Source organism: Podarcis pityusensis, assembly GCF_964106645.2.
Source record: "Podarcis pityusensis genome assembly, chromosome: W".
Classification (NCBI taxonomy): Eukaryota; Metazoa; Chordata; class Lepidosauria; order Squamata; family Lacertidae; genus Podarcis; species Podarcis pityusensis.
The window spans coordinates 4618064-4641921 of NC_138045.1; the positions used below are offsets into that span (position 1 = coordinate 4618064).

The window sequence follows — 23858 nt, forward strand, 5'->3', positions numbered from 1 at the left end:
TTACATACGCTTCAGGTTACAGACTCCGCTAACCCAGAAATAGTGCTTCAGGTTAAGAACTTTGCTTCAGGATAAGAACAGAAATTGTGCTCCGGCAGCGCAACGGCAGCAGGAGGCCCCATTAGCAAAAGTGTTACCTGAGGTTAAGAACAGTTTCAGGTTAAGAAAGGACCTCCGGAACAAATTAAGTACGTAACCAGAGGTAGCACTGTAAAATGCTGGAGAATACTAAGCCTTCTAAATTGCTATGTATTGGGTCACACAAGGACACAAAAGATGCAAGAGGAGGGGGGAAAGTGACAACTCTAAATGGTTAAGGACTCCTTTTTTCGTGTCATTTTCCTTTAAAAATAAATTTCAGAGTGCACATCTGGGGTGTATCTATAGGAGGCAGTGATGTTAAAAGAGGATTGGATAAATTCATGGCTAGGCTATGCTCTGTTTCCATTGTCAGAGGCAGTAATCCTTCTGAATACTAGTTTCTTGAAACCACAGGAGGGGAAGGTGCTCGTATGCTCATGTTTTGCTCTCTGGTTTCCCACAGGCATCTGGGTGGCCCCCATGGGAACAGGATGCTGGACTAGATGGGTCATTGGAGTAGTCCAGCAGGCTCTTTTTAGTCCTACTTGGAATAGACCCTTTGAAATTACTGTGCATGAGTAACATAGGCCCCATAATTTTAATGTGTGCACTTTGAATAAAACTTAGTTGGTGTTATGTACTGAGTTGAATAGGATCCAAAATGCAGCAGTCTGATTGGTCCGCAGGAGCCACCCAATCCAGCTCCAGGTGGAAGTGAATCCGCAACCTGATTGGCCTACAGGAGAATCCCGGAATTAGCCAATCATGTGCGACCCATTGTTTAAATAATGTATATAAAGCAGACAGTTTGGGGAAACTTCCATTCCTCGCTACTATGAGCTGAATAAAGAGCATGAAATCCACACTCGACTCCGAGTATATTTCAGTTGGATATGACCCTTGGGCTTTAAAAAGGGACATTGATCTGAAAAGGTGGAAGACGACTGCCCTGCATTATTGCACTTAACTTTTTCTCAGTCTTCTTTATGCCCAGAGTGCAGAACTAGAACTAATGGCTAAATATTAGAGGGTACTTCACAGGGGCAGGAGCTTTTCAAAAGTGCACAGGACTGCCTCTGGAGGTGGGCAGGCTTTCCATTACAGTGGGTCTTTTACCCAGCTATTTTTTCAGGGATGTTGTGGTTGCATCCTGCATTTTAGACCCTTTGTCCGGCAGGGGATTGGACTAGATGACCTCTGAAAGACCCAACTTCAATTACCGTATGCACTCCTAGTCTGGGCATGACTATATGGTTGATTTGTTTCAATGGGTATATTCTAGGTATATTTTACAATCCTATGACTTTTTTTCCCCTTTAAATCTCCAGAGATCTGGGAAAGAGACTCCTGTAGAAAGCAAGATCAAGAGGAACCGTGTGCTGGTCTGTGCTCCGTCCAACGCTGCTCTAGATCACCTCGTGAAAATAATGATTGTTGAGTTCAAGGAAAAATGTCAGGACAAGGAAAAGCCTTTGGGTATGATGAATTCTTGGCCAGTTCTCATCTGTGGAATTCATAGCTGGAGGGAGCAATTGGCTTGGTCATAACTGAAGAATAAGACATTATTCCGTGTTTAAGTCACTTAGACCCCCCCCCCCCACCTGCCAGTATAGGTAGTGGGTGCTTTGCTTTTCCTAAGGCATTTGTCCTTGCAGAGAATCCATCTGAAATCCTTTGGAACAGGGTTGGATCTTGGTGGTGGACCATGTGTTTGGAATGCTGAAGGCCCCCAATCTAATCTCCCTGATGCCCTCTGTTTATCCTGTAGACTCCAAGCAAAGCCTTTCTTGTACATCCTTACACTTTTTAAAGGTTCTTTGGGATCCTTTTAGTGCTGCACGTACCTACTAAAAGCTTTGCTGCACTTATTTTTACTGGTTTTAGTGTTGTATTTTTATTTTGTTGTTTTGTCTTGTTTTCTGTAAGCTGCCCTAAGGGTGTCTGCAGCAAAAGAACCTTGACGAGGAACGAGTTTCATAGTTAACTGCGCACTGTGTGAATAAGTAATTTTTAAAATCTGTCCTAAGACTTCCAGCATTTAATCAAAATAAGAAAAATCCTTCCAGTAGCACCTTTAAGACCAACTAAGTTAGTTCTTGGTATGAGCTTTCGTGTGCAAGCACACTTCTTCAGATACACTGAAACAGAAGTTGCCAGATCCTTCTGTTTCAGTGTATCTGAAGAAGTGTGCTTGCACACGAAAGCTCATACCAAGAACTAACTTAGTTGGTCTTAAAGGTGCTACTGGAAGGATTTTTCTTATTTTGATTATGGCAGACCAACACGGCTACCTATCTGTAACTGGAACCATGGAAGGCACCACATTGAGCCGCATGAAATGGAAGTCCATCAACCTCACCAAGAAACTTGCACAGGTACAGACTGATATCTTCTTTCTTACTAAATGCAAGAACCTGGACATTATACCCAAGGGTCTTAGAATTAAGAACCCTCTACAATCCACGTATCCCACTGAATATGCAAGAAAACTATGCAACACTTTCTCTAAGAAGCTGCTCAAACATCTGATCAGCGTTCTCTACTCCAAACAGAAGCTAATAAAGGAGGAACTCCTTGTATTAGACAACTCTATCAGGAACCACCAAGCTTGGCAAGAGTTCCAAAAGGAAAAACAAAACATTTACCACTCTCAACTGGAGCTACTGAAAAAACAGAAAAACAAGAAACTCTCTAACCTTTCCAACCTACAGGCTACTAATCAAAACAAGATCAACAATATTGTCAATCTCTCACAGCAAGCACTCAGCCCAGCCGAGGAATCAGTCCTTTCACGTGGACTGTCATTCTGCCCTGCCAAATCCCCACACATGATTCAGTTCTACGGGGACTTGGAAGCATTTTTCCGCCGTTTACGCCTGAAGGAGTATTTTCAACACACACAACAACAAGACCAATCAGAACTAACAACAACTTCACAACACAACACCTCTCAACCCACTGGAGAACAACAACCACCCTCCCAGCAGAACACTGACCACCAACTACCTCCGAAAAAGTGTTACACAAAAAGGGACTCCACATGGACCCCTCCTGACGGACGCAATACCACACTGGACTTGTACATTGACTGCTTCCGCCACAGAATCCAAACAGATGTGACCAGAAAACACCATCGCTTACAACAAAATCTAAACCATGCTGAAAGGAGAGCCATAGATAATCTCAGAAACAACCCAGACATTATAATTAAAGAAGCAGACAAAGGTGGAGCTGTCGTCATCATGAACAAAACTGACTACATTCAGGAGGCTAACAGACAACTTTCCAATACCGCCTTTTACACAAAATTGGACTCAGACCCCACACAAGAATACAAGAAAGAACTGAACAAGATTGTTAAGGAGCTACCCCCACACATCCAAGAACAGATCCTCACCAACACACCAACAGAACCTCGACCAGGAACTTTCTATCTTCTACCTAAAATACACAAACCAGGAAATCCAGGACGCCCCATCATTTCAGGTATTGGCACTATTACAGTGGGTGTCTCCGGTTATATGGACTCTGTTCTGAAACCATATGCCATCAGTGCTCCCAGCTATGTACGTGACACCACAGATTTTCTGAGGAAAATACAATCTTTAAATAATCTTCCCAACAACACTATACTAGCTACTATGGATGTGGAATCTCTGTATACCAACATCCCACACAACGATGGTTTACAAGCTATAAGGAACACCATTTCAGATAAAACCACAGCGGACCTTGCCACCAAACTCTGCCAATTTGTCCTTACCCACAACAACTTCAAATTCGGTGATGACCTGTTCCTTCAGATCAGCGGCACAGCAATGGGCACCCGCATGGCCCCACAGTATGCCAACATCTTCATGGCAGATTTAGAACAACGTTTCCTAAACTCCTACCCACTCAAACCTCTCTTGTATCTGCGATACATTGACGATATTTTTATCATCTGGACACATGGTCAACAGACCCTGGACACCTTTCACCAGAAATTTAATGATTTTCACCCCACAATCAACCTTACAATGAATCAATCTATGCAAGAAATACATTTTTTGGACACTACTATAAAAATACAGGATGGGCACATGGACACCACCTTATACCGTAAACCAACTGACCGACAAACATATCTACATGCCTCTAGCTACCATCCCAAACATACCAAACAGTCCATTGTATATAGCCAGGCACTACGTTACAGCCGCATCTGTTCCAATTCTACAGACAGAGACTCTCACCTAAGAGATCTACAGCAAACCTTTTCAGAACTAAAATACCCAGCAGATGAAGTTAGACAACAGATCAACAGAGCCAGACTGATACCCAGAGAGAACTTGCTGCAAGACAGACCCAAAAAAGGAAATAACAGAACTCCACTAGTCATCACATACAGCTCCCAAGTTAAAACTGTACAACGCATCATCAGAGATCTACAACCTCTCCTGGACAATGACAGTTCTCTTTCTCAAGCTCTGGGAGGAAGACCTTTCATTGCCTACAGACAGCCACCCAATCTTAAACAACTCCTAACCCACAATAATACTACAACCAGACTTAACACGGACACTGGCACCAGAGCCTGCAATAAACCCAGATGCCAACTTTGCTGCCACATACACCCGGACAACACCATTACTGGCCCCAACAACATCACACATACCATCTCGGGACTATTCAATTGCTCATCATCTAACATTGTGTATGGCATCAAATGCCAACAGTGTCCTTCAGCTCTCTATATTGGACAAACAGGCCAAACCTTACGCCAAAGAATAAATGGACATAAATCTGACATCAAGAATCACAAAACAGAGAAACCAGTAGGAGAACACTTTAATCTCCCAGGACATTCTATACAAGATCTCAAAGTAGCTGTTTTACTACAAAGGAATTTCAGAAATAGACTGGAAAGAGAAGCTGCTGAATTGCAACTCATTACCAAACTTAAAACCATGGAGAGACCTGGTTTGAACAAAGACATTGGATTCTTATCCCATTATACATGACTAAGCCATCTCTCACCTTCTCACCCCTTGCCTTTTCCTGTAAGACCCATTACAGTCGTTAAGAGTCGTCAGCAGGCTCATCCCAGCTATCTGCCTATCTCCCATTCCCACCACCCTTCTGAGTAATACCCCTCCCCACCTTCTCACTATATAGAAGGATCTGGCAACTTCTGTTTCAGTGTATCTGAAGAAGTGTGCTTGCACACGAAAGCTCATACCAAGAACTAACTTAGTTGGTCTTAAAGGTGCTACTGGAAGGATTTTTCTTATTTTGATTATGGCAGACCAACACGGCTACCTATCTGTTCCAGCATTTAGCATTTTAAGATACCCACGAGTTCCAGTGTTATGAGACAGAGGGAGAAACTTTTCTGTAGCCACTCTCTCCATACCTTGCATAATTCTATAAACATCTGGCTTATTGCCTCTTGCCTTTTCTCTAAACCAAAAAGTCCCAAATGTTACAACCTTTCCTTGTAGGGGAGTTGCTGTATCCCCTTGGTCATTTTGGTTGCCATTTTTTGAACTTTTTCTAACTCTTATTGAGGATGTGCAAGATGCAGATTTCAGGATTTGCTAAGCAGATCAAAAGTATTTCTTTGCCAAATGTCTTTCTAGTTTAAAAAAGCTAGCTGTACTTCAGCAGGGCTCTAAGTGTCTGTTTCACACCCAGGAAACTGTGGTGACATCAACCTGGTGAGGCTGGGGGAAGAAAAATTGATCAGCAAGGACGTACAGAAATTCAGTCTGGATGCCCAGGCCAATCGCAGAATGAGTGAGTAGTTTGTAAAGGGTTCCTCCCTCACACCATTTGCTGTCTCCTAATTAGTCTGCTTAACAGTGGGGTTCAAAAGTTGGTTCTTCATAGCCCCGAGTCTCTGTTCTATCTGGGACAGACCTTTCCCAGATTGTGAGCAGGGATGAAATCCCGTAACACCATCCTATCCCTCCCATCCTATCCTGGTCTGCAGCCAAAGATGTTTATTTTATCAAATATATACTCTGGCTTTTACTCTGGCTTTATCTAAGCATAATTAAACAATAAAGCATCACACACAAAACAAAAAATATAACTGAAATCACTTCAGCTATAAAGTCTTCTTAAAAGTCATTCCCAGCAGTTTTAAATCAGTTTCGTAATTGGGGTATAACAGGAACCTCTGGGTTGTAATGTTAGTAGACCCATTGAAATCAATGGAGCTGACTGGCACTGGATATTGTTATAAAGATTGGGTGTCACCCCCCACTCTGCTAAGCAGTAGCAAACTTCTAGGCGGTGTTCCAGGTGCTCACCCAGGATCTGTGTTCCTTTGAGAATCAAGGTGCGGCAGAGGCTTGTGTAGCTTTAAGAAATATGATTTATTCACATATTTACACCTGAGTTTAGATAAAGGGAGTCCAGATCTTACAGTATGGTCATCTCAAGAAGGGCTTGTTCCCTGTTCTCCCAGCCTGCCTGCTCAAGATGGAACTTTCTCTCTCCGCCTCCCTTTCTTCTTCCCAGCACACCTTGCTAAAGGCACTCTTTTCATGTTACCTCAAATACAGTCACCCAGGGAAGCCTTCTAAATCCCTGGTTACTGTTCACACCTCAGGACAGTGGGGAAGGACAGCTCTCTTGCATTGCCAATGGCCCTTAATGGTCCTGTATTGTTCATCATGCGAAAGGCGGGGCTGGATGAATCCCTAGCCGGAATTAAGATTCGGAATTAAGAAATATCAACAACCTCAGATATGCAGATGACACAACCTTGATGGCAGAAAGTGAGGAGGAATTAAAGAACCTTTTAATGAGGGTGAAAGAGGAGAGCGCAAAATATGGTCTGAAGCTCAACATCAAAAAAAAGATCATGGCCACTGGTCCCATCACCTCCTGGCAGGTAGAAGGGGAAGAAATGGAGGCAGTGAGAGATTTTACTTTCTTGGGCTCCATGATCACTGCAGATGGTGACAGCAGCCACGAAATTAAAAGACGCTTGCTTCTTGGGAGAAAAGCAATGACAAACCTAGACAGCATCTTCAAAAGCAGAGACATTACCTTGCCAACAAAGGTCCGTATAGTTAAAGCTATGGTTTTCCCAGTCGTGATGTATGGAAGTGAGAGCTGGACCATAAAGAAGGCTGATCGCCGAAGAATTGATGCTTTTGAGTTATGGTGCTGGAGGAGACTCTTGAGAGTCCCTTGGACTGCAAGAAGATCAAACCTATCCATTCTTAAGGAAATCAGCCCTGAGTGCTCACTGGAAGGACAGATCCTGAAGTTGAGACTCCAATACTTTGGCCACCGCATGAGAAGAGAAGACTCCCTGGAAAAGACCCTGATGTTGGGAAAGATGGAGGGCACAAGGAGAAGGGGACGACAGAGGACGAGATGGCTGGACAGTGTTCTTGAAGCTACGAACATGAGTTTGACCAAACTGCGGGAGGCAGTGGAAGACAGGAGTGCCTGGCGTGCTCTGGTTCATGGAGTCATGAAGAGTCGGACACGACTAAATGACTAAACAACAACAATTGTTTCTTAATGGCCATAGCTTGGCTAGGTCGTTTTGCATAGGCTAGCCCAGGAATTCCTCTGCAGCTTGTATATTCCCTTCATATCCCAAATAATCAAAACCTTACCATTTATTAATTTCTAGGGATCCCCCCACCATATAACAATATAACAGTATAAACCCACAGTTTAATGAAAGTCAGAAGCATTGAATTTCAGTGTGAGAATGGTAAGCAACCAAAGTTCCATTTTGAAAGTGGGATATAAATTTCTAAATTAAAAGCATTTGGTTGGATTCCTTAGGCCGAGCAGCCCTTGGGAAAGATCAAGACATCCACAAGCGGAAGAAAGAGATAAATCAACGACTGGATGCTCTTTCTTGCCAGTGTGCTATAAACGAAAGCCAAAGCAAAGAGAAGGTACTTGTTAGTTGCCATGTGTAATTTGACCAGGATTATTATATCCTACTCAGTCTGTCCGGTAGGCTGTGGTCTGAAACTGTAGTTCAGACATGCTCTTCAGTTCAAAGTGTGAAGGCTTGGAGGCACAGCGGATGGGCCGAAACCTGATGTGGGGTAGTGGGGAGACACATGTTTTACTTGCTCAAATGCTCAGTCTTCAGTTAAAGTGGGGATCAAGTAGCAGGGAGGCTGTTCAGAACTTTTTTCTTTCTTTCCGTAAGCAGCCCTATATTGAGTCAGAAAATAGATCCATCTAGCTCAGGCTTCCTCAAGCTCGGCCCTCCAGATGTTTTGAGACTACAATTCCCATCATCCCTGACCACTGGTTCTGCTAGCTAGGGATCATGGGAGTTGTAGGCCAAAAACATCGGGAGTGCTGAGGTTCAGGAAGCCTGATCTAGCTCATTATTGTCAACATTGACAGGCAGCAACTCTCCAGGGTTTCAGACAGGGTTACCTGGCAGCCCTACCTAGAGATACCATTGGGGATTGAATCTGGGACCTTTTGCATCCAAAGTAGATGCTCTACCACTGAGCTATGCCCTTCCCCATGATTGGTTGAGTATTCGTGTCAAAAACGAGTAAATTCCCACCCACCTCATCTTTCTTTCAGAAACAACAGTTAGAGCAGGAAACTCGCAGGCTTGCAGAAGAGAGCAAGAGGCTCACTGTTCAACTGAAGGAGGTATGAGTTTCATCACTAAGATGCTCTTAAAAACAACCTTGGTGAACTGCTTCATCTCATCATGCAAAAAAGTGCTTGTGTCTTGGATTAGCTCCAGCTAGGAAATCAGAATATCTCTCCTGTTAGTACAGATCACTGATTGTGCTGCTACTCTGTTGCACATCAGCCACGTGCCATTATCTCAGCCAAATCATAGACTAGGGTTGCCATAGGTCTGGGAAATCCTGGACATGTCATCTTTTGTTGGGCCAACATGCCCACCCCGGGGGATTTTTACATTTTAAAGGAAATGTCTGGGTTGGGGGGGGGGGGCTGGTTTGCTTGTTTGTTTGTTTGTGTTTGGCTTGGGCATGGGAGGCTTGGGCACTGGTGGCTTTCTCCCACTTCCTCTTTCAGCTCTATGGACTGTATACAATTAATTTTTACCCATTTAGATTAATGAGCCTAATGGGCTCGTCATGTTCATTCACTGGATTGGATACAACCCTATGTGCTTTCCAAGCTGGGTTAGGGTAACTTTCCTCACCACCTCATGCCATAGAAGGTGAGGCTGTGGCTTGGTGGGCACCGAGAGAAATTCTAAGGGGCACTGTTGCATTCCTGAGCACCACATGGGTGAACACATACACCTTCATACGGACTCTAAGCAGGTATTTGGCTGTGTTTATCCTGAGTCATAGGAGCATTGGGAAGCTGCTTTATACTGAGTCAGGCCATTGATCTAACTTGGTCAGTATTGTTTGCCCTATCTGGAGATATTGGCGATTGAAGCTGACACCTCCTGCATGCAAAATGGGTACCCCTTCACAGAACTATGGCCTGTCATTTTAGCATCCAATCCAGTTCTTCTTCTAAAAGCAGCTGACTTCATCTTCAACCACACACTGAGCATGGACTTGTTTTGCCTGCCTGACCATGGCTGCTGTTGCAAAAACAAAACAGGCAGCTGAAAGAAAACTGGTCTCTGTCTAAAAATTAGGTGCTCTTAAAAAGGAAGTTCCTGGCTCTTGTGTTTCCCAGGTTTGTGGGCGATCGCAAAGCGACATGAAAACGAACATCATCCTGGAGTCTCACATCATCTGCTGCACACTGAGCACCAGTGGGAGCAGCCTGCTGGGTGCAGTATTCCAGCGGCTGGACTGTGATCCTCTGAGTTGCGTCATCGTGGACATGGTTAGTGGGGGATATAGGCACTACAGTAGCAAGGGCATATTTGGGGCAGGAGGATGGAGGGTGTCTTTAGTACCTTTTACAGATTGCAGAAACAGCCCTGTTCACTTTGGCTGCCTTGTTTTGTATTTATACAAATGTTTCCCCACCACCAGCACCCTCTTCTGACATTAAAAGCCCTCAAGGCAGCTTTTTGGTTTGATGTGTTTTGACTGTTTTTAGTGGTGTTGCCTGCTTTTTTCCTCTTTTTTATTTCAAGGCGTGCATAGGTGGTTTGCCAAAGGGGGGTGGGTGGGCAGACGGGGGAGTCAGATCATTGCCAGTTTTTCTTTTGTGAAATAAGTATTTTCTTGTGTCCTTAACTGTTACTTACCGTATTTTTCGCTCCATAGGGCGCACCGGACCATAGGGTGCACCTAGTTTTTTTTTGGGGGGGGGGGAATAAAGGGGGAAAAATATTCCCCCCCCCCCAGCTCCAAAGAGCAAAGAAGCCAAGACAGCGAGTGGGATCCATCCCGCTGGCTGTCTTGGCTTCCTCTTTAGCCACGTGCAACCTCTCCAGCCGGGAGAGGCTGTGCGCGGCTTCGTTTTTAGCCGCGGGGCTGGGGCGGGGGAAGCCCCCAAAACAGGTCCAGGAGCGGCGGCAAGATTGCGCGCAACCTCGCCGCCACTCCTGGAGCTTGCGGGGCTGGGGGCAGGGGAAGCTCGCGCTTCCCCCGACCCCAGCACCCAGAACAGACAGCTATCCGCAAGCCTTCCGAGCGCAGCGGGAGTTCCTGCCGGGCTCCGAAGGCTTGCGGATAGCTGCCTGAAGCCGGGGGAGCGCAGCGGGAGTTGGCACTGCGCTCCCTGGGTTTCAGGCTGCAGGCTGCTATCCGGCTTCAGGCAGCTATCCGCAAGCCTTCGGAGCCCGGCGGGAACACCCGCTGCGCTCCGAAGGCTTGCGGATAGCTGCCTGAAGCCTGGAGAGCGAGAGGGGTCGGTGCGCACCGACCCCTCTCGCTCTCCAGGCTTCAGCGAAAGCCTGCATTCGCTCCATAGGACACACACACATTTCCCCTTCATTTTTGGAGGGGGAAAAGTGCATCCTATAGAGCGAAAAATACAGTAGATTTCCAAATATGCCCTTGAGCCCAAAAAGGTTGGGGACTCCTTAGGAACATAGGAATGTGCCTTATACTAAATCAGACCATTGCTCCATCTTGCTCAGTATTGTCCACACTGACTTACAGCAGCTCTCCAAGGTTTTAGGCAGGAATCTCTCCCAGCCCTACCTGGAGATGCCAAGGACTGAACCTGGGACCTTCTGCACACAAGACAGCTGCCTTCTGGAGGACATCATGTCAGCTACCCATGAGTAGCCTTAGGCAATCCCCTCTCTGCAAGAACCTTTTACATAATTACAGAAAGCTCTTTGAATGCTTATGGAAAATCGCTACATAAGTACTAAATAACATTAATGTCAGCGAAGCAGCTCCAGTCAAGCTCTAAGCCTGGGAGGCCATGAACCACTTGATCCAACCAGATGATCACCTGCTAATTCACCTGACCAGCCTAACCCTAATAGCATGTCACAGTGGGGAAACCTAAATCCCTGATTGGCACTTGTTCTGTAGTGGTTGGTAACGTGGGCCTGGTGTGTGCATGAAGACGAAAAGAGAGAAAGAGGAGGCAAGCTGCTGTGCTTACTGATTAAATGTATTTTTACTGTTGCTGCTCTATACGTTTCAGAGTACATAACTCCCTTCAGGAGCTTTAAATGCTTACAAATTCCTTAGACCCAGAAACACTCTCTTCTGTAAACCTGAGCTCAGAAAACAGCTCTGAATAATCTGCAAAGCAACCTTTTTTTCTTTCTACACCTCTACAATGAATCAGGTTTACAGTTTGTTGTTGGGGTTTTTTTGGTTTTGTTTTTTTAAAACTTTAATCAGTAAGCACAGTAGCTTGCCTCCTCTTTCTCTGACCCTGGGCCTAATCACTACATTGAAAGCCTTCCTTTTGCTGTTCATCCAGTCCAAGCATGTTGGTGCTGAGCAGCATGCCCCTCATTGAAAATTCTTCCAGAGGAGTCGTACCCAAAGATACCTGGGGCAGGAAGGGGTGAGCATGGAATTTTATAGAACTATAGTAACAGCTTTATAGAATTATAGGAACAGCTGTAGGCTGCCAAGACACGCTTCTCACCTGACAGCCTGATGCCTAAATTAAGTGTCCGCATTATAAATGTAGGCCATCAGTTGAAAGCACTCGGTCTTCAACCATGCAGGTTCCCAGTTGTACCATTTAGCGAAAGTTGACACCATCCCTAGCCCTGGTCATGAGTGCTTTGCACATTTTGAGGGTGGAAATTTTGACTTCCATGCCTAGGTAACTTAAATCTCAAGTTGAAGAAGCTGCTGCCACCCTTTAAAAACAAAAACAGAAACAGAAAACCCCCCACACACTTCAGAATTCAGTTGCTGTAGTCCAGGGTGGCCAACTCCCAAGAGACTGCGATCTACTCACAGAGTTAAAAACTGGCAGTGATCTACCCCATTTTGGGGGGTGCAGCCAGTGTTCTACTAGTCTTGTTTGCACGCTAACATTAAGATGTGTGGTTTAGCATTATGGGATACAGCTTCAGTTGATGGAACTTGTCGTTCCAACATTTTTGGAAGGCACCAGCTGGGGTGGGAAAGCTGAACTATATCAAAGTAATCATACAGGGAAAGCAAATTGTATTGAAGTTGGAGGCAACCAAATAAACGTTGGAGAGCTAGGAATTTATTTTTTTTAAGCAAGATCCTTGAGTAGCTCCCTGCTATGGATAGGCCCTTGTGGTCTCTTCCAACTCTATGATTCTATGATTCTATGATTCTATGATGGATCGAAAGAAAACTGGATCCAGAGGGTCAGGGGAGGCTATTATGTCAGAATGGATGAGTTGCAGATGTGGTATAGCAGGATTTGATACAAGGCGACTTGTGCGGCGAGATCTTAAGATCTCTCTCGATCTCTCTCATTTAAACTGGTCCCTTTGTCTTTTTAAAAGGCCATGCAGGCTTGTGAGGTTGAAACTATCATCCCACTCATTCATGGCTGCAAAAAGCTGGTCCTGGTTGGAGACCCAAAGCAGCTCCCTCCTACAGTTCAATCTATGGTGAGTATGTCAACAATTAAGGTGTTTGGACTATCCCAGAAAAAAGTTGTAGAGCTGAAAACTGACAGGCTGTTTATAAGCATCTAATGACCCTGCTTTTGGCATAAATGAAGTAAAACATCTATCAGGTCCTTAATGGTGTATGAGCTGCCTACGGTGAAAATGATTCAATTAGTTTATCTGATCAAATTATTTACACAATTCTGTGAGTTTCTGTGAAATCAGCCTGTGTGATTACCATGTTAGTAGACAACATCCCTTTTGGTTAAAAAGAAGTGTATATACCAAGTACTGTTTTTCTGGGAGACACTCCAATGGCTGGTAGGGCAGAGGCAAGAGTAGATAGGGCCAATGCTTTAAGAATGTATTTTTGTATATGTATATCACGGGATATTCCCATAGCAGTAGCCTTTGAGAGACTTTTATTTTTCTCAAGCACCACCATTTCTCTTAGTTCTGATATGCTGCAAAGAGCATAAGGAGAGGGGAGAAGTTCCTGCACCCTCTTACGCTGCCATCTTTCCCACTTTCAAATAAATAAAAGATTGGGTTATTTTGTGGGACTGTTTCCCAAGCCTCTTGGGTAGCCCAGAATAGTTCACTCATTCCTAATCTCTAGTTCAAATACAGGTGAAACTCGGAAAATTAGAATATCGTGGAAAAGTTCATTTATTTCAGTAATTCAACTTAAAAGGTGAAACTAATATATGAGATAGACTCATGACATGCAAAGCGAGATATGTCAAGCCTTTATTTGTTATAATTGTGATGATCATGGCGTACAGCTGATGAAAACCCCAAATTAACAATCTCAGAAAATTAGAATATTAAATGAAATCAGCAAAACAAGGATTGCAAATAGAGCAATATTGGACCTCTGAGACATGAGACCGAGCAATGCAGAAGAGCTGAAGGCTGCTATTGAAGCAGCCTGGTCTTCCATAACACCTCAGCAGTGCCACAGGCTGATATCATCCATTCCACGCCGCATTGAGGCAGTAATTGATGCAAGTACTGAGTACATATGCATGCTTCTACTTCTCATCTCTTGTTCTTTAATTGTTGCTGCCTGTGCTTAACCCATTCTCTGAAAGTTTTACTCCTCCTCCCCTCCCTTGCTTTGGCAGAAAGCTGAGGATTACGGCTACAGGCAGTCTCTGATGGGCCGACTCTGCAGACACCTGAATGGGCAAATCCAAGAAAAACACAGTGACAGGCTTCCAGTCCTGTGCTTGAGGACTCAGTACAGGATGCACCCAGAGATCTGCCTCTTCCCTTCCAATTACATCTACGACCATGGCCTGAAAACTGACCGGTGTGTAGACATCTTACTAATTTTTTTACCTTGCCTCAAGGCAACAGGCATTTCATGAAAAGGTGACCTAAGTGTAGACATCAGTTCCACATTACCCTGGAATTTTGGCTGGTGGTCAGGGATGGTGGGGGTTGTATTCCAGCAACACCTGGAGGGTCCTGCTTTAGCTCATCATATCTGGTGTGTTTGTGTGAATGAATGTACTTGCTCTGACACTACTGGTGAGTACTTAGTTGAATGAAAATTCTGTGCATGATCATAGGCCTCAAACCTGACTCTTTCCAGCAACCTAATTTGATACTTTGATTTTTTTCTTCCATTCTAACCACTTTCTTCTTCTTTCTTTTTTAATATACTGTATATTAAAAATGATGGTGTTAAATTCCATCCATGTACAATTTTTAGTGAACGTTCCCTAATAGTTGCTGACAGAAATTTATATGGTGCTTTTGTCCATAAATCGTTCTGTTTAACCTCTTCAGTGTTTATATCCCAATTTAATTCCCACCAGCTTTTTAGATTTTGTTGGGGGCAAAATTGGTTCTCAATAAGTGTTTTGTATAAAAGGGAAATGCTATCTCTTATTACTATATTTTCATATTCTGTTAGTTTACTTGTAGCTTCATTTTTAATCTGTGTATTTGTAAGAAATGATCTCGGCTGATATCCTAACAGCCATGAAATTTGATTATTTTCTAAACGTACTTGCATTTCTGCTATTGTAAGAGGTTGTATAAGCCTCTGGATTTTTCTGTATAAGCCTCTGGATTTTTTGCCCTTCCACTGCTATTCACTGAATATGTTTGTCATGCTGTTTGAATATTCCCCTTCATGTAGAAAATGATGACATCAGGGAGAACAGTTTCTGTCATCCCCCACACCACCTCCCTGACATGCTAGTTTTCTCTATGTGGGGAACATCATGTGAATGATTATGTGACGGATAGTGTTTCCTCCTGCAGTGAAGAATTGAGCAAATAGACCTCAGCACACTGCTTTTTAAAAGCTATTATGATTTCTCTTTTTTTTATATAAATAATTTTTATTAACCGACCAATCGAATCAAATCAAATCACAACACATAAATTCCGAATTACAAAGCCGAATTTTAAATTTTTGTTGAGGGGACCCATATTTCAAGTTTCGAAGGGGGATTCCAATCATCTTCTTGCTACTACGTTCATATCCAAATCAGTCCAAATAAAGTTCATAATTCTATCCAGTCTTATCTTGCTGTTTCCACATCTCATCTTATTTGTACATTTTTTCTTTTTCTTTATGATCTCTTCTGATAATCTCCTTAAGCAGATAAACACCAATTATATCCTGTGTGGATTTTTCCGTTCGACCAATCCTCATATCGTGATGGTTTCCATATATCATCACTTTCATAAATAACATCGCTCTTTCCATCATTAATCTCAGGATCTGTCGTTTTTTAGTCCCACTGAGGAGTCTCACCCACAGTATAAAAACAGCTCTTTTCCTCCTCCCACACTCAAGTCCTCCGACAGAGCTTACCAATATGGCGACAGTATTTTTAACTGCGTCATTCCAGAGCTCTTAAACTTTCCACGCTCTTCTTAAAACATGCTTTGGTTAGAAAATTATCTCCACACAGACGTAAATCCACAGCTTAAGTCATTAAAGCGGCATTTCTGACTTGTGAGGGGGGGGTTCTTGTTTTATCACATAGAGGAAAGAAAGAAAGGTTTTTTTCCCCTCCCCCATCCAGTCCCTTTGCCATACCGAGTCTTAGCTGTCTTCTCATGATTGATTCTTGTTCCTCTGACTCGTCTTGTTTAGAGCCAGTGTGGTGTAGTGGTTAAGAGCGGTAGACTCCTAATCTGGGGAACTGGGTTCGCGTCTCCGCTCCTCCACATGCAGCTGCTGGGTGACCTTGGGCCAGTCACACTTCTTTGAAGTCTCTCAGCCCCACTCACCTCACAGAGTGTTTGTTGTGGGGGAGGAAGGGAAAGGAGAATGTTAGCCGTTTTGAGACTCCTTAAAGGGAGTGAAAGGCGGGATATCAAATCCAAACTCTTCTCTTCTTCTTCTTCATCAGAGAACTCTTCAGTTAGCAGTCTTTACTCCCCCTCCTTCCTTGAAATATGTGCATTCGCTTCTTCCTAATTGTTCCTTTTGAAGTTCTTGCAGCTAGTGGCGCGGATCAGAGACGGCGTCCAGGAGCGCCGAGATCCACAGGGGGGCATTCTGCCTAGTGCCCCCATCCCCTCAAATTCGGGGGTGGTATAGGGCATAGCAGGCACGGGCAGCCCCCCCCAATCCTGGGGGGGGGGGTAGGGAGGCTATTTACTCCCATCCCAGCCTCCTAATTACCCCCTGTGGGTCGGAGAGATGTTATTGTCAGCCATCTTCCGATGCGCCCCTAGTGGCCCCTCAAAAGCTATTATGATTTCTCATTGCATTATAGATGGACAGAAGAGAGCCGATTCTCTTTGGAATGGCCCTTCCTACCGTACCTCCTCTTTGATGTTTTGGATGGCCAGGAAGAACAGGAGAGCAAGTAAGTTTTTCATTTATTTGCTTTGTGAATTTGTAGTCGCACTTTTCAAAGTGGCTAGCAGGAGTAAAATAAAGAAACAAAATTTAAAATCCCACATAAAGCCAACACTGTTTTTTATTAATTACATTTGTTAGCTCCTTTTTACACAAACAAATCTCAAAGCAACTTAACAGATAAAAACAATGAAAACTTAAAACACAATGTGTAATTTCATACATTTCTATCATGTCGCCTGTTTTCTAAAGTAAAAAGTCCCAAATGCTGCCACCTTTCCTCTTAGGGGAGTCACTCCATCCCCCTCATCATTTGGGCTGCCCTTTTCCTGAACCTTTTCCTTTTTAGGAGGCGACCAAAACTCTACAAAGTATTCCAAATGCAGTCTCACTGTAGATTTGTGTAACTGCATTGTGATGTTGGTAGTTTTATTTTTCATTCCTTTCCTAATGTTCCCTAGCATAGCATTTTCACAGCTGCCACACACTGGCCATCTAATCCAGCCCTCAGAAAAAGCTAAAGAGCCCTGCTTAGCCCCCCACCCCAAGGGTCCCTCTCTCATCCTAGAGTAAGGAGCTCATGGCTGGTCTGCAATCTCTTACCATCCCCACCCTGAGCTATGAGAGTTGGGAGTCCCAACAAAAGGTGCACCACCCCTGATTTAGTCCTGAACTCTATTGTAGGACAGGAATGGGGAAACCTGTTTCCCTCCCAGAGGTGCTGTTATAAACCCAGATTGTTACTGGACTACAGGTATATGGTGTCATCCCTGCTACATTTGAAAGGTCTGCTGTGTGGTGTGGAACTCTGGCTTGGTGGACAATTTGGGTAACTTGTTGTTGTTGTTGTTTAGTCGTGTCCGACTCTTCGTGACCCCATGGACCAGAGCACGCCAGGCACTCCTGTCTTCCACTGCCTCCCGCAGTTTGGTCAAACTCATGTTCGTAGCTTCAAGAACACTGTCCAGCTATCTCGTCCTCTGTCGTCCCCTTCTCCTTGTGCCCTCCATCTTTCCTAACATCAGGATCTTTTCCAGGGAGTCTTCTCTTCTCATGAGGTGGCCAAAGTATTGGAGCCTCAGCTTCACGATCTGATCTTTGGGTAACTTACCTGCCACAGATTGATTTGATCAAGAACATAAGAAGAGCTTGCTTGCTGGATCAGGCCAGAATCCCATCAAATCCCACATCCTGTCCGCACAGTGAGCAACCAGATGTCCCAATGGGAAGGCTGCAGCAATCATGATCTGGTGTTTTCCCACTTTCCACCACAATAAGAGCATGTGGCAGCTTTTGTGGCCATGTTCTCCTTAGCTGTTGGTGGGTGGGCACACTTAAGAGTTTTTAAAAAAGCTAAGATTGAAGCAATCTTTGAGGTCATCTAGCACTGTTCAGGGCACAAATATAAGATGGGGGACACCATCTTATATTACTAACAAGGCATTGTTAGTAGTATGTGTCTTAGTAGATCACAAGCTTAACATGAGTCAGCAGTGTGATGCAGCAGCAAAAAAATATAATGATCTTCTAAACTGCATCAACAGAAGTCTAGTGTCCAGATCAAGGAAAGTAATAGTACCACTCTATTCTGCCTTGGTCAGACCACACCTGGAATACGATATCTCGTACTGGGCACCACAATTTAAGAAGGGTGATGACAAGCTGGAACATGTGCAGAGCAGGGTGACCAAGATGATCAAGGGTCTGGAAACCAAGTTTTATGAGGAACCATTGAGGGAATTTGGTATGTTTAGCCTGGTAAAGAGGAGACTGAGAGGAGATATGACCGTCATCTTCAAATATTTCAAGGGCTGTCACATGGAGGATGGAGCAAGCTTGTTTTCTCCTTCTCTGGAGGGTAGGACTCAAACCAATGGCTTCAGGTTACAATAAAGGAGACTCCAACTATATACCTGGAAGAACTTTATGACAGTAAGAGCTGCTTGACAGTGAAATGGACTCCCTCAGGTGACTGTGGACTCTCCTTCCTTGCAGGATTTTAAGCAGAGGTTGGATGGCCATCTGTCATGAGTGCTTTAGTTGGAATTCCTGCATTGCAGGGGGGTTGGACTAGATTACCCTTGGGGTCCCTTCCAACTCTACAGTTCTTTGAGTGTATGTCCCAAAAGAACCCTAAGAGAGAGAATCTGTGATAACTTTTAAAATGAGGCACACATCCAGATACAAGGCCTTCAGCTCATCCCTTTCTCCCTCCCCTTCTATTTCTTTCTTGTTCAATTCCTTCATTAATCTCCAGGAAGTTAAGCTGGTAATAGAATTAATGAAGTTAATTAAGAGCAAAAAGAGAGACATCAGCTTTCGCAACATTGGGATCATCACCCCATGCAGTGCTCAGAAAAGAAGGATCCTGAGCCAGCTGGAGAAAGAATTTGGAGAAAATAGGTAAGAATTTCACAAGCCTTGAATGGCATTAAAATCCCTTTAACTGGGCCTCTTGATTCAGCAGAGTGTCAGTCAAGTTACTGGAGGTGAAGTTTACTCTCAATTGAATCATGATTAAGTTGTTGAAATACTGCATTCAGTGTGCAATAGGCCCTCCAGATGCTGCTGGACTTCAGCTCCCATCAGTCCCAGGCAGTATGGCCTGTTGGCAGCGATGATGCGGGATACCGTCCAGCATCATCTGGAGGACCATGGGTTTCTCATTCCTGGTGTACAAAAGCACTGTAAGTATCCCCCCTGTCTGCCTCCAAAAGTGATGTCGCTTGTGAGGCCTTGCATGCTGATGAAGTACATCCCAAGCAAATGAGACTACGCTTGTGCGTAGTCATCCCTTGTTAGCCTTATCTCTCACTTCCCTGAACTTATTATTTAATAAAATAAAAACTTCCCTCTGTTGTTTCCCTGTTGCTAAAATGTGCGGTACATTGTTGGTTCCCTGGGGCAGGGATCTTCCTTATTTGTTGATGGTAGTCGGTAAAGCGTCTGTATACTGATAGCTCAGCACAATATCCCTGTGGGATGTAATCCATTGGTGCAGTCAAATGCAACATTCCTTATTTCCCTAGCGTGGGCACAGGCAGGGGGACATCCAGTCAGGGTAACGTCCTCTTCCACTGGTGTGGAGCATCCCTCCCCTGCATGTGACCTAGGAGATGGGCATCGCTCTGGCTGACTCCATAAAAGTGCCGAGTCATGCAGCCATTTTCTCAGTCTTGTTTGTCTTGCTTCACTTGCTTTCTATTCTCTTGTTTATCTTTTGCTGCCATGCTGCTCTCCTCCATCCATTTTGTTGTCTTAATGTAATTTTGCTGTCTGCTGGCTCTCAGCCAGCAGCACATGAGTTCAGTCTCCATATGAGATGAACTCAGACTCTTTATTGTGTAACTACCAAGTAAAGCCTGCCTTTCAGGGATCAAATGAACTGAAATGTGAGTAAACATTTTGTTACTTTACTCAGAAAGACTCTTGTGTCTTTATTCTTTGAAGAGGGATTAAAGGGGACACCAGGAAAGATAAAGTCACTCAGATTCGGGAAGAGGTAGACTCCACCGTGGCAGCAGGGCCGGGGCGGGAGAGTGCTAGAGTCCTGTCTAGTCAAGTTGCGTGGGATCAAGTCCAATCTGTTACCTCCGAGGATGTGGACAGGCTGCTTAGACAAGTGAAACCAACCACCTGTCTCCTTGACAGCCCATCCTGGCTCATAAAAGCAAGCTGGGAAGTGCTGGGCTGGGAGATGGGTGGTGAATGCTTTCCTCTGTGAGGGAGCCTTCCCAGACCCACTGAAAGAGGCAATTATTAAACCGCTTCTTAAAAAAGCATCTTTGGACCCAGCCCATATGGCCAACTATTGCCCAGTCTCAAAACTTCCATTCTTGGGCAAGGTGATTGAGCGGGTGGCTGTGATAGCATTTCACTCCACCGTCGCTGCATTTGAGATTGTTGTAAATCACTTGCCTGTCTGAGAAGACTATGGGAACGGAAGACATCCTTATCTCTCTTTCGTTGTATGTACTTTGGACTGTACTTTCACTTCTTCTGTTCTCTCGGAAAAGAACGGACACCATTATGCTGTAGTCTGTATATAGTGTGTAAATAAATCCCTAGGGCGTTTTCCTCCCCCCCCCCCAATTTTTTTTAATTGGTTTTCACAATATTATAAACAAACAAACACAACAAACATAAATCATAGCCTTATTGAAAATTACACTTATTAACTTTGTTAAGTGACTTCCTCGCTTCCCCTTGGTTGAATTTCACTGCATGTCCTTTTAACGGTTTTCCAAATCCCAATTCTTATGAAATTTAACTTCAACATTAACATCCTTAAATCCTCACCGTATGGAATTAAACATATTAATTCATCACTTAACATAAATAAAATCCTAAGCCAATCAAGTATCTGCAAGCTGTTTTCAGTTAATTTAACTTAACAAATTTAACTAGATAATCATTAAATTTAATCCACTCTTCCTGATACTCCTCCTCCTTCTGGTCGCAGACTCTTCCGGTTAGGTTGGCTAGCTCCGAAAAATCCATCATCTTCATCTGCCATTCTTCTATCATTGGTAATTCTTGGGTTTTCCACTTTTTAGCTAACAAATTACGAGCAGCAGTTGTGGCATACAAAAATAATTTAACATCTTTCTTGGGCAATTCCAAACCTGTTATTCCAAGAAGAAAGGCCTCTGGTTTCTTTATAAATGTATATTTCAACATTTTTTTCAATTCATTATAAATCTTTACCCAGAAGTCTTTCACCTTGGGACAGGTCCACCACATATGATAAAAGGTTCCTTTCTTTTCTTTACATTTCCAACATATATTGTCACAATTATGATATATCTTTGCTAATTTTACAGGAGTCAAATACCATCTATACATCATTTTCATTATATTTTCCTTTAACAGAGTACATGCGGTGAACTTGACCCCTTTCTTCCACAATCTTTCCCAGTCCTCAAACATTATATTATTTTCTTCATCTCTTGCCCAATCTATCACCATAGATTTAACTTGTTCATCTTTTGTGTGCCACTCCAACAATAGCTTGTACATTTTAGATAAATTTTTATCTTTAGTATCCAACAACTCGGTCTCCAACTTAGATTTTTCATAAGCAAAACCATTTTTCTTATCCAATTTATACAATTCGTTGATCTGGTGGTAATGTAACCAGTTTAGCTTATCTTTAACTTGATCAAATGGTTTTAATTTGTAACCTCCTTCTTCTTCTATTAATAAATCATAATATCTCAACCATTTGGTGTCCATATTTAGTTTTTTCTGGGCCTTTGCCTTCATTGGTGAAAGCCATCTGGGCGTCTTTCTTTCTAAGAGTTCTTTATATTTTATACAAACATTATACAACGATTTCCTAATTGCATGGTTTTTAAATGCATTATGGGCCTTTACCTTGTCATACCATAAATATGCATGCCAACCGAACACATTGTTGAATCCCTCCAAATCTAATAGATCTGTGTCTTCTGGTTGCATCCATTCTTTAATCCAGCAAAGTGCAGCAGCTTCAAAATAGATTTTTAAATCTGGTGGGGAAAATCCCCCTCTTTCTTTAGAATCCGTAACTAATTTATATTTAATTCTGGGTTTCCTCCCCTGCCAGATAAATCTAGAGAGTGCTTTCTGCCATTCTTTAAAGCATTTCGCATTATCTATAATTGGGAGGGCTTGAAACAGGAAGAGCATCTTTGGCAGCACATTCATCTTAATCACAGAAATCCGGCCCATTAATGACAATTTTAAATTTGACCATATCTCCAAATCTCTCTTAATTTCATTCCATAATTTCTCATAATTATCTTTGTACAAGTTCAGATTTTTCCCAGACAGGTTCACGCCCAAATATTTAACTTTTTTCACAAAATCTAGGCCCGTTTTTTCTTGTAATAGTTTTCTTTCTTCATTATCCAGATTTTTCTCAATTACTTTGGTCTTGCTCTTGTTTAATTTAAATCCTGCTACCTGACCAAACTCTTGTATCAGCTCCAGTGCTTTGACTGCACTGGAATCTGGATCTTGTAATGTCAGAACTAGATCATCAGCAAAGGCTTTTAATTTATATTGTTTCGAACCTACTGTAATACCTTTGACTTGTTCATCTTTTCTAATCATAGACCTCCAGGACTGAAATAAACAGCAGAGGGGAAAGTGGGCACCCTTGTCTGGTTCCTTTCTCAATTCTAATTTCCTCTGAAACCACATTATTTACAATAATTTTGGCTTTTTGTTCTAGATAGATCGCTTTAATACCATTTAAAAAATCATGACCTATCCCCATACTCTCTAAATTATGTAACATAAAACGCCAAGAAACATTGTCAAAGGCTTTCTCTGCATCAATAAACATTAACATTGCTTTACAACTCTTTCTTGCTTCTAACTTTTCCAAAATATCTACAACATTTCTAATGTTGTCTTTCATATGTCTTCCAGGCAGAAATCCTGCCTGGTCTTTATGAATATACTCAGATAAAACCTTCTTTAGCCTTTTGGCCAGTATGTTTGCAAAAATTTTATAATCCACATTGAGTAGGGAGATTGGTCTGTAGTTTTTAACATTGGATCTATCTTGACCCTGTTTAGGAATCAGAGTAATATAAGCTTGCTTCCAGGTTTCAGGTGCTTTGCCCCCTCCCAAAATCGAATTAGATACTTCTACCAGAGGTTGAATGAGCCAGTCTTTCAATGTCTTATAATATTTCGCTGATAGACCACCAGGTCCTGGTGTCTTGCCAAGTTGCATTGAATTTATTGCCTGTTCCACTTCCTGGTTTGTAATTAAACCTTTTAGTAGATTCTTTTTATCCTCCGGAATCTGTTGCAACCCATTAGTCTTTATAAATTGCTCGATTTCCCCTATATCTTCTTTATCCTTTTTATACAGTTGTTTATACAGTGGTGCCTCGCAAGACGAAATTAATTCGTTCCGTGAATTTTTCGTCTTGCGAAGCACGAAATCCCATAGGAATGCATTGAAATTCAATTAATGTGTTCCTATGGTCAAAA

The 23858-nt window shown here is 43.1% G+C and overlaps 3 protein-coding genes and 1 long non-coding RNA gene across 6 annotated transcripts in view; 3 read left to right on the top strand and 1 right to left on the bottom strand.

The window, feature by feature from the left end:
* The window catches only part of LOC308467613 (putative helicase senataxin), a gene marked incomplete at its 3' end in the record, with an annotated part of 77718 nt that extends 60839 nt beyond the window's left edge, over positions 1–16879 (top strand). Inside the window, exons 7-14 of the mRNA XM_080989353.1 lie at positions 1410–1557; positions 5758–5859; positions 7879–7994; positions 8650–8721; positions 9742–9894; positions 12926–13033; positions 14161–14348; positions 16783–16879. Of these exons, the coding sequence (XP_080845479.1) occupies positions 1410–1557; positions 5758–5859; positions 7879–7994; positions 8650–8721; positions 9742–9894; positions 12926–13033; positions 14161–14348; positions 16783–16879 (984 nt within the window). The remainder of the gene's footprint in view (positions 1–1409; positions 1558–5757; positions 5860–7878; positions 7995–8649; positions 8722–9741; positions 9895–12925; positions 13034–14160; positions 14349–16782) is intronic.
* The window catches only part of LOC308467815, a 728761-nt gene that overhangs the window by 521400 nt on the left and 183503 nt on the right, over positions 1–23858 (bottom strand). The gene's annotated exons all lie outside the window — the stretch shown is intronic.
* On the top strand, positions 1332–17275 carry LOC308467614 (putative helicase senataxin; the record flags this gene model as incomplete). The annotated part of the gene is made up of 10 exons (XM_080989354.1): positions 1332–1352; positions 1410–1557; positions 5758–5859; positions 7879–7994; positions 8650–8721; positions 9742–9894; positions 12926–13033; positions 14161–14348; positions 16783–16875; positions 17218–17275. 10 exons carry the CDS (start codon positions 1332–1334, stop codon positions 17273–17275), a joined length of 1059 nt encoding a protein of 352 aa, XP_080845480.1.
* Positions 19110–23858, top strand: part of LOC308467779 (putative helicase senataxin) — a 45939-nt gene continuing 41190 nt past the window's right edge. For all 3 annotated transcript variants that reach the window (XM_080989481.1, XM_080989482.1, XM_080989480.1), the window contains exon 1: positions 19110–19271. In XM_080989481.1, coding sequence (XP_080845607.1) covers positions 19150–19271 — 122 coding nt within the window. In that variant the 5' untranslated portion in view covers positions 19110–19149. The remainder of the gene's footprint in view (positions 19272–23858) is intronic.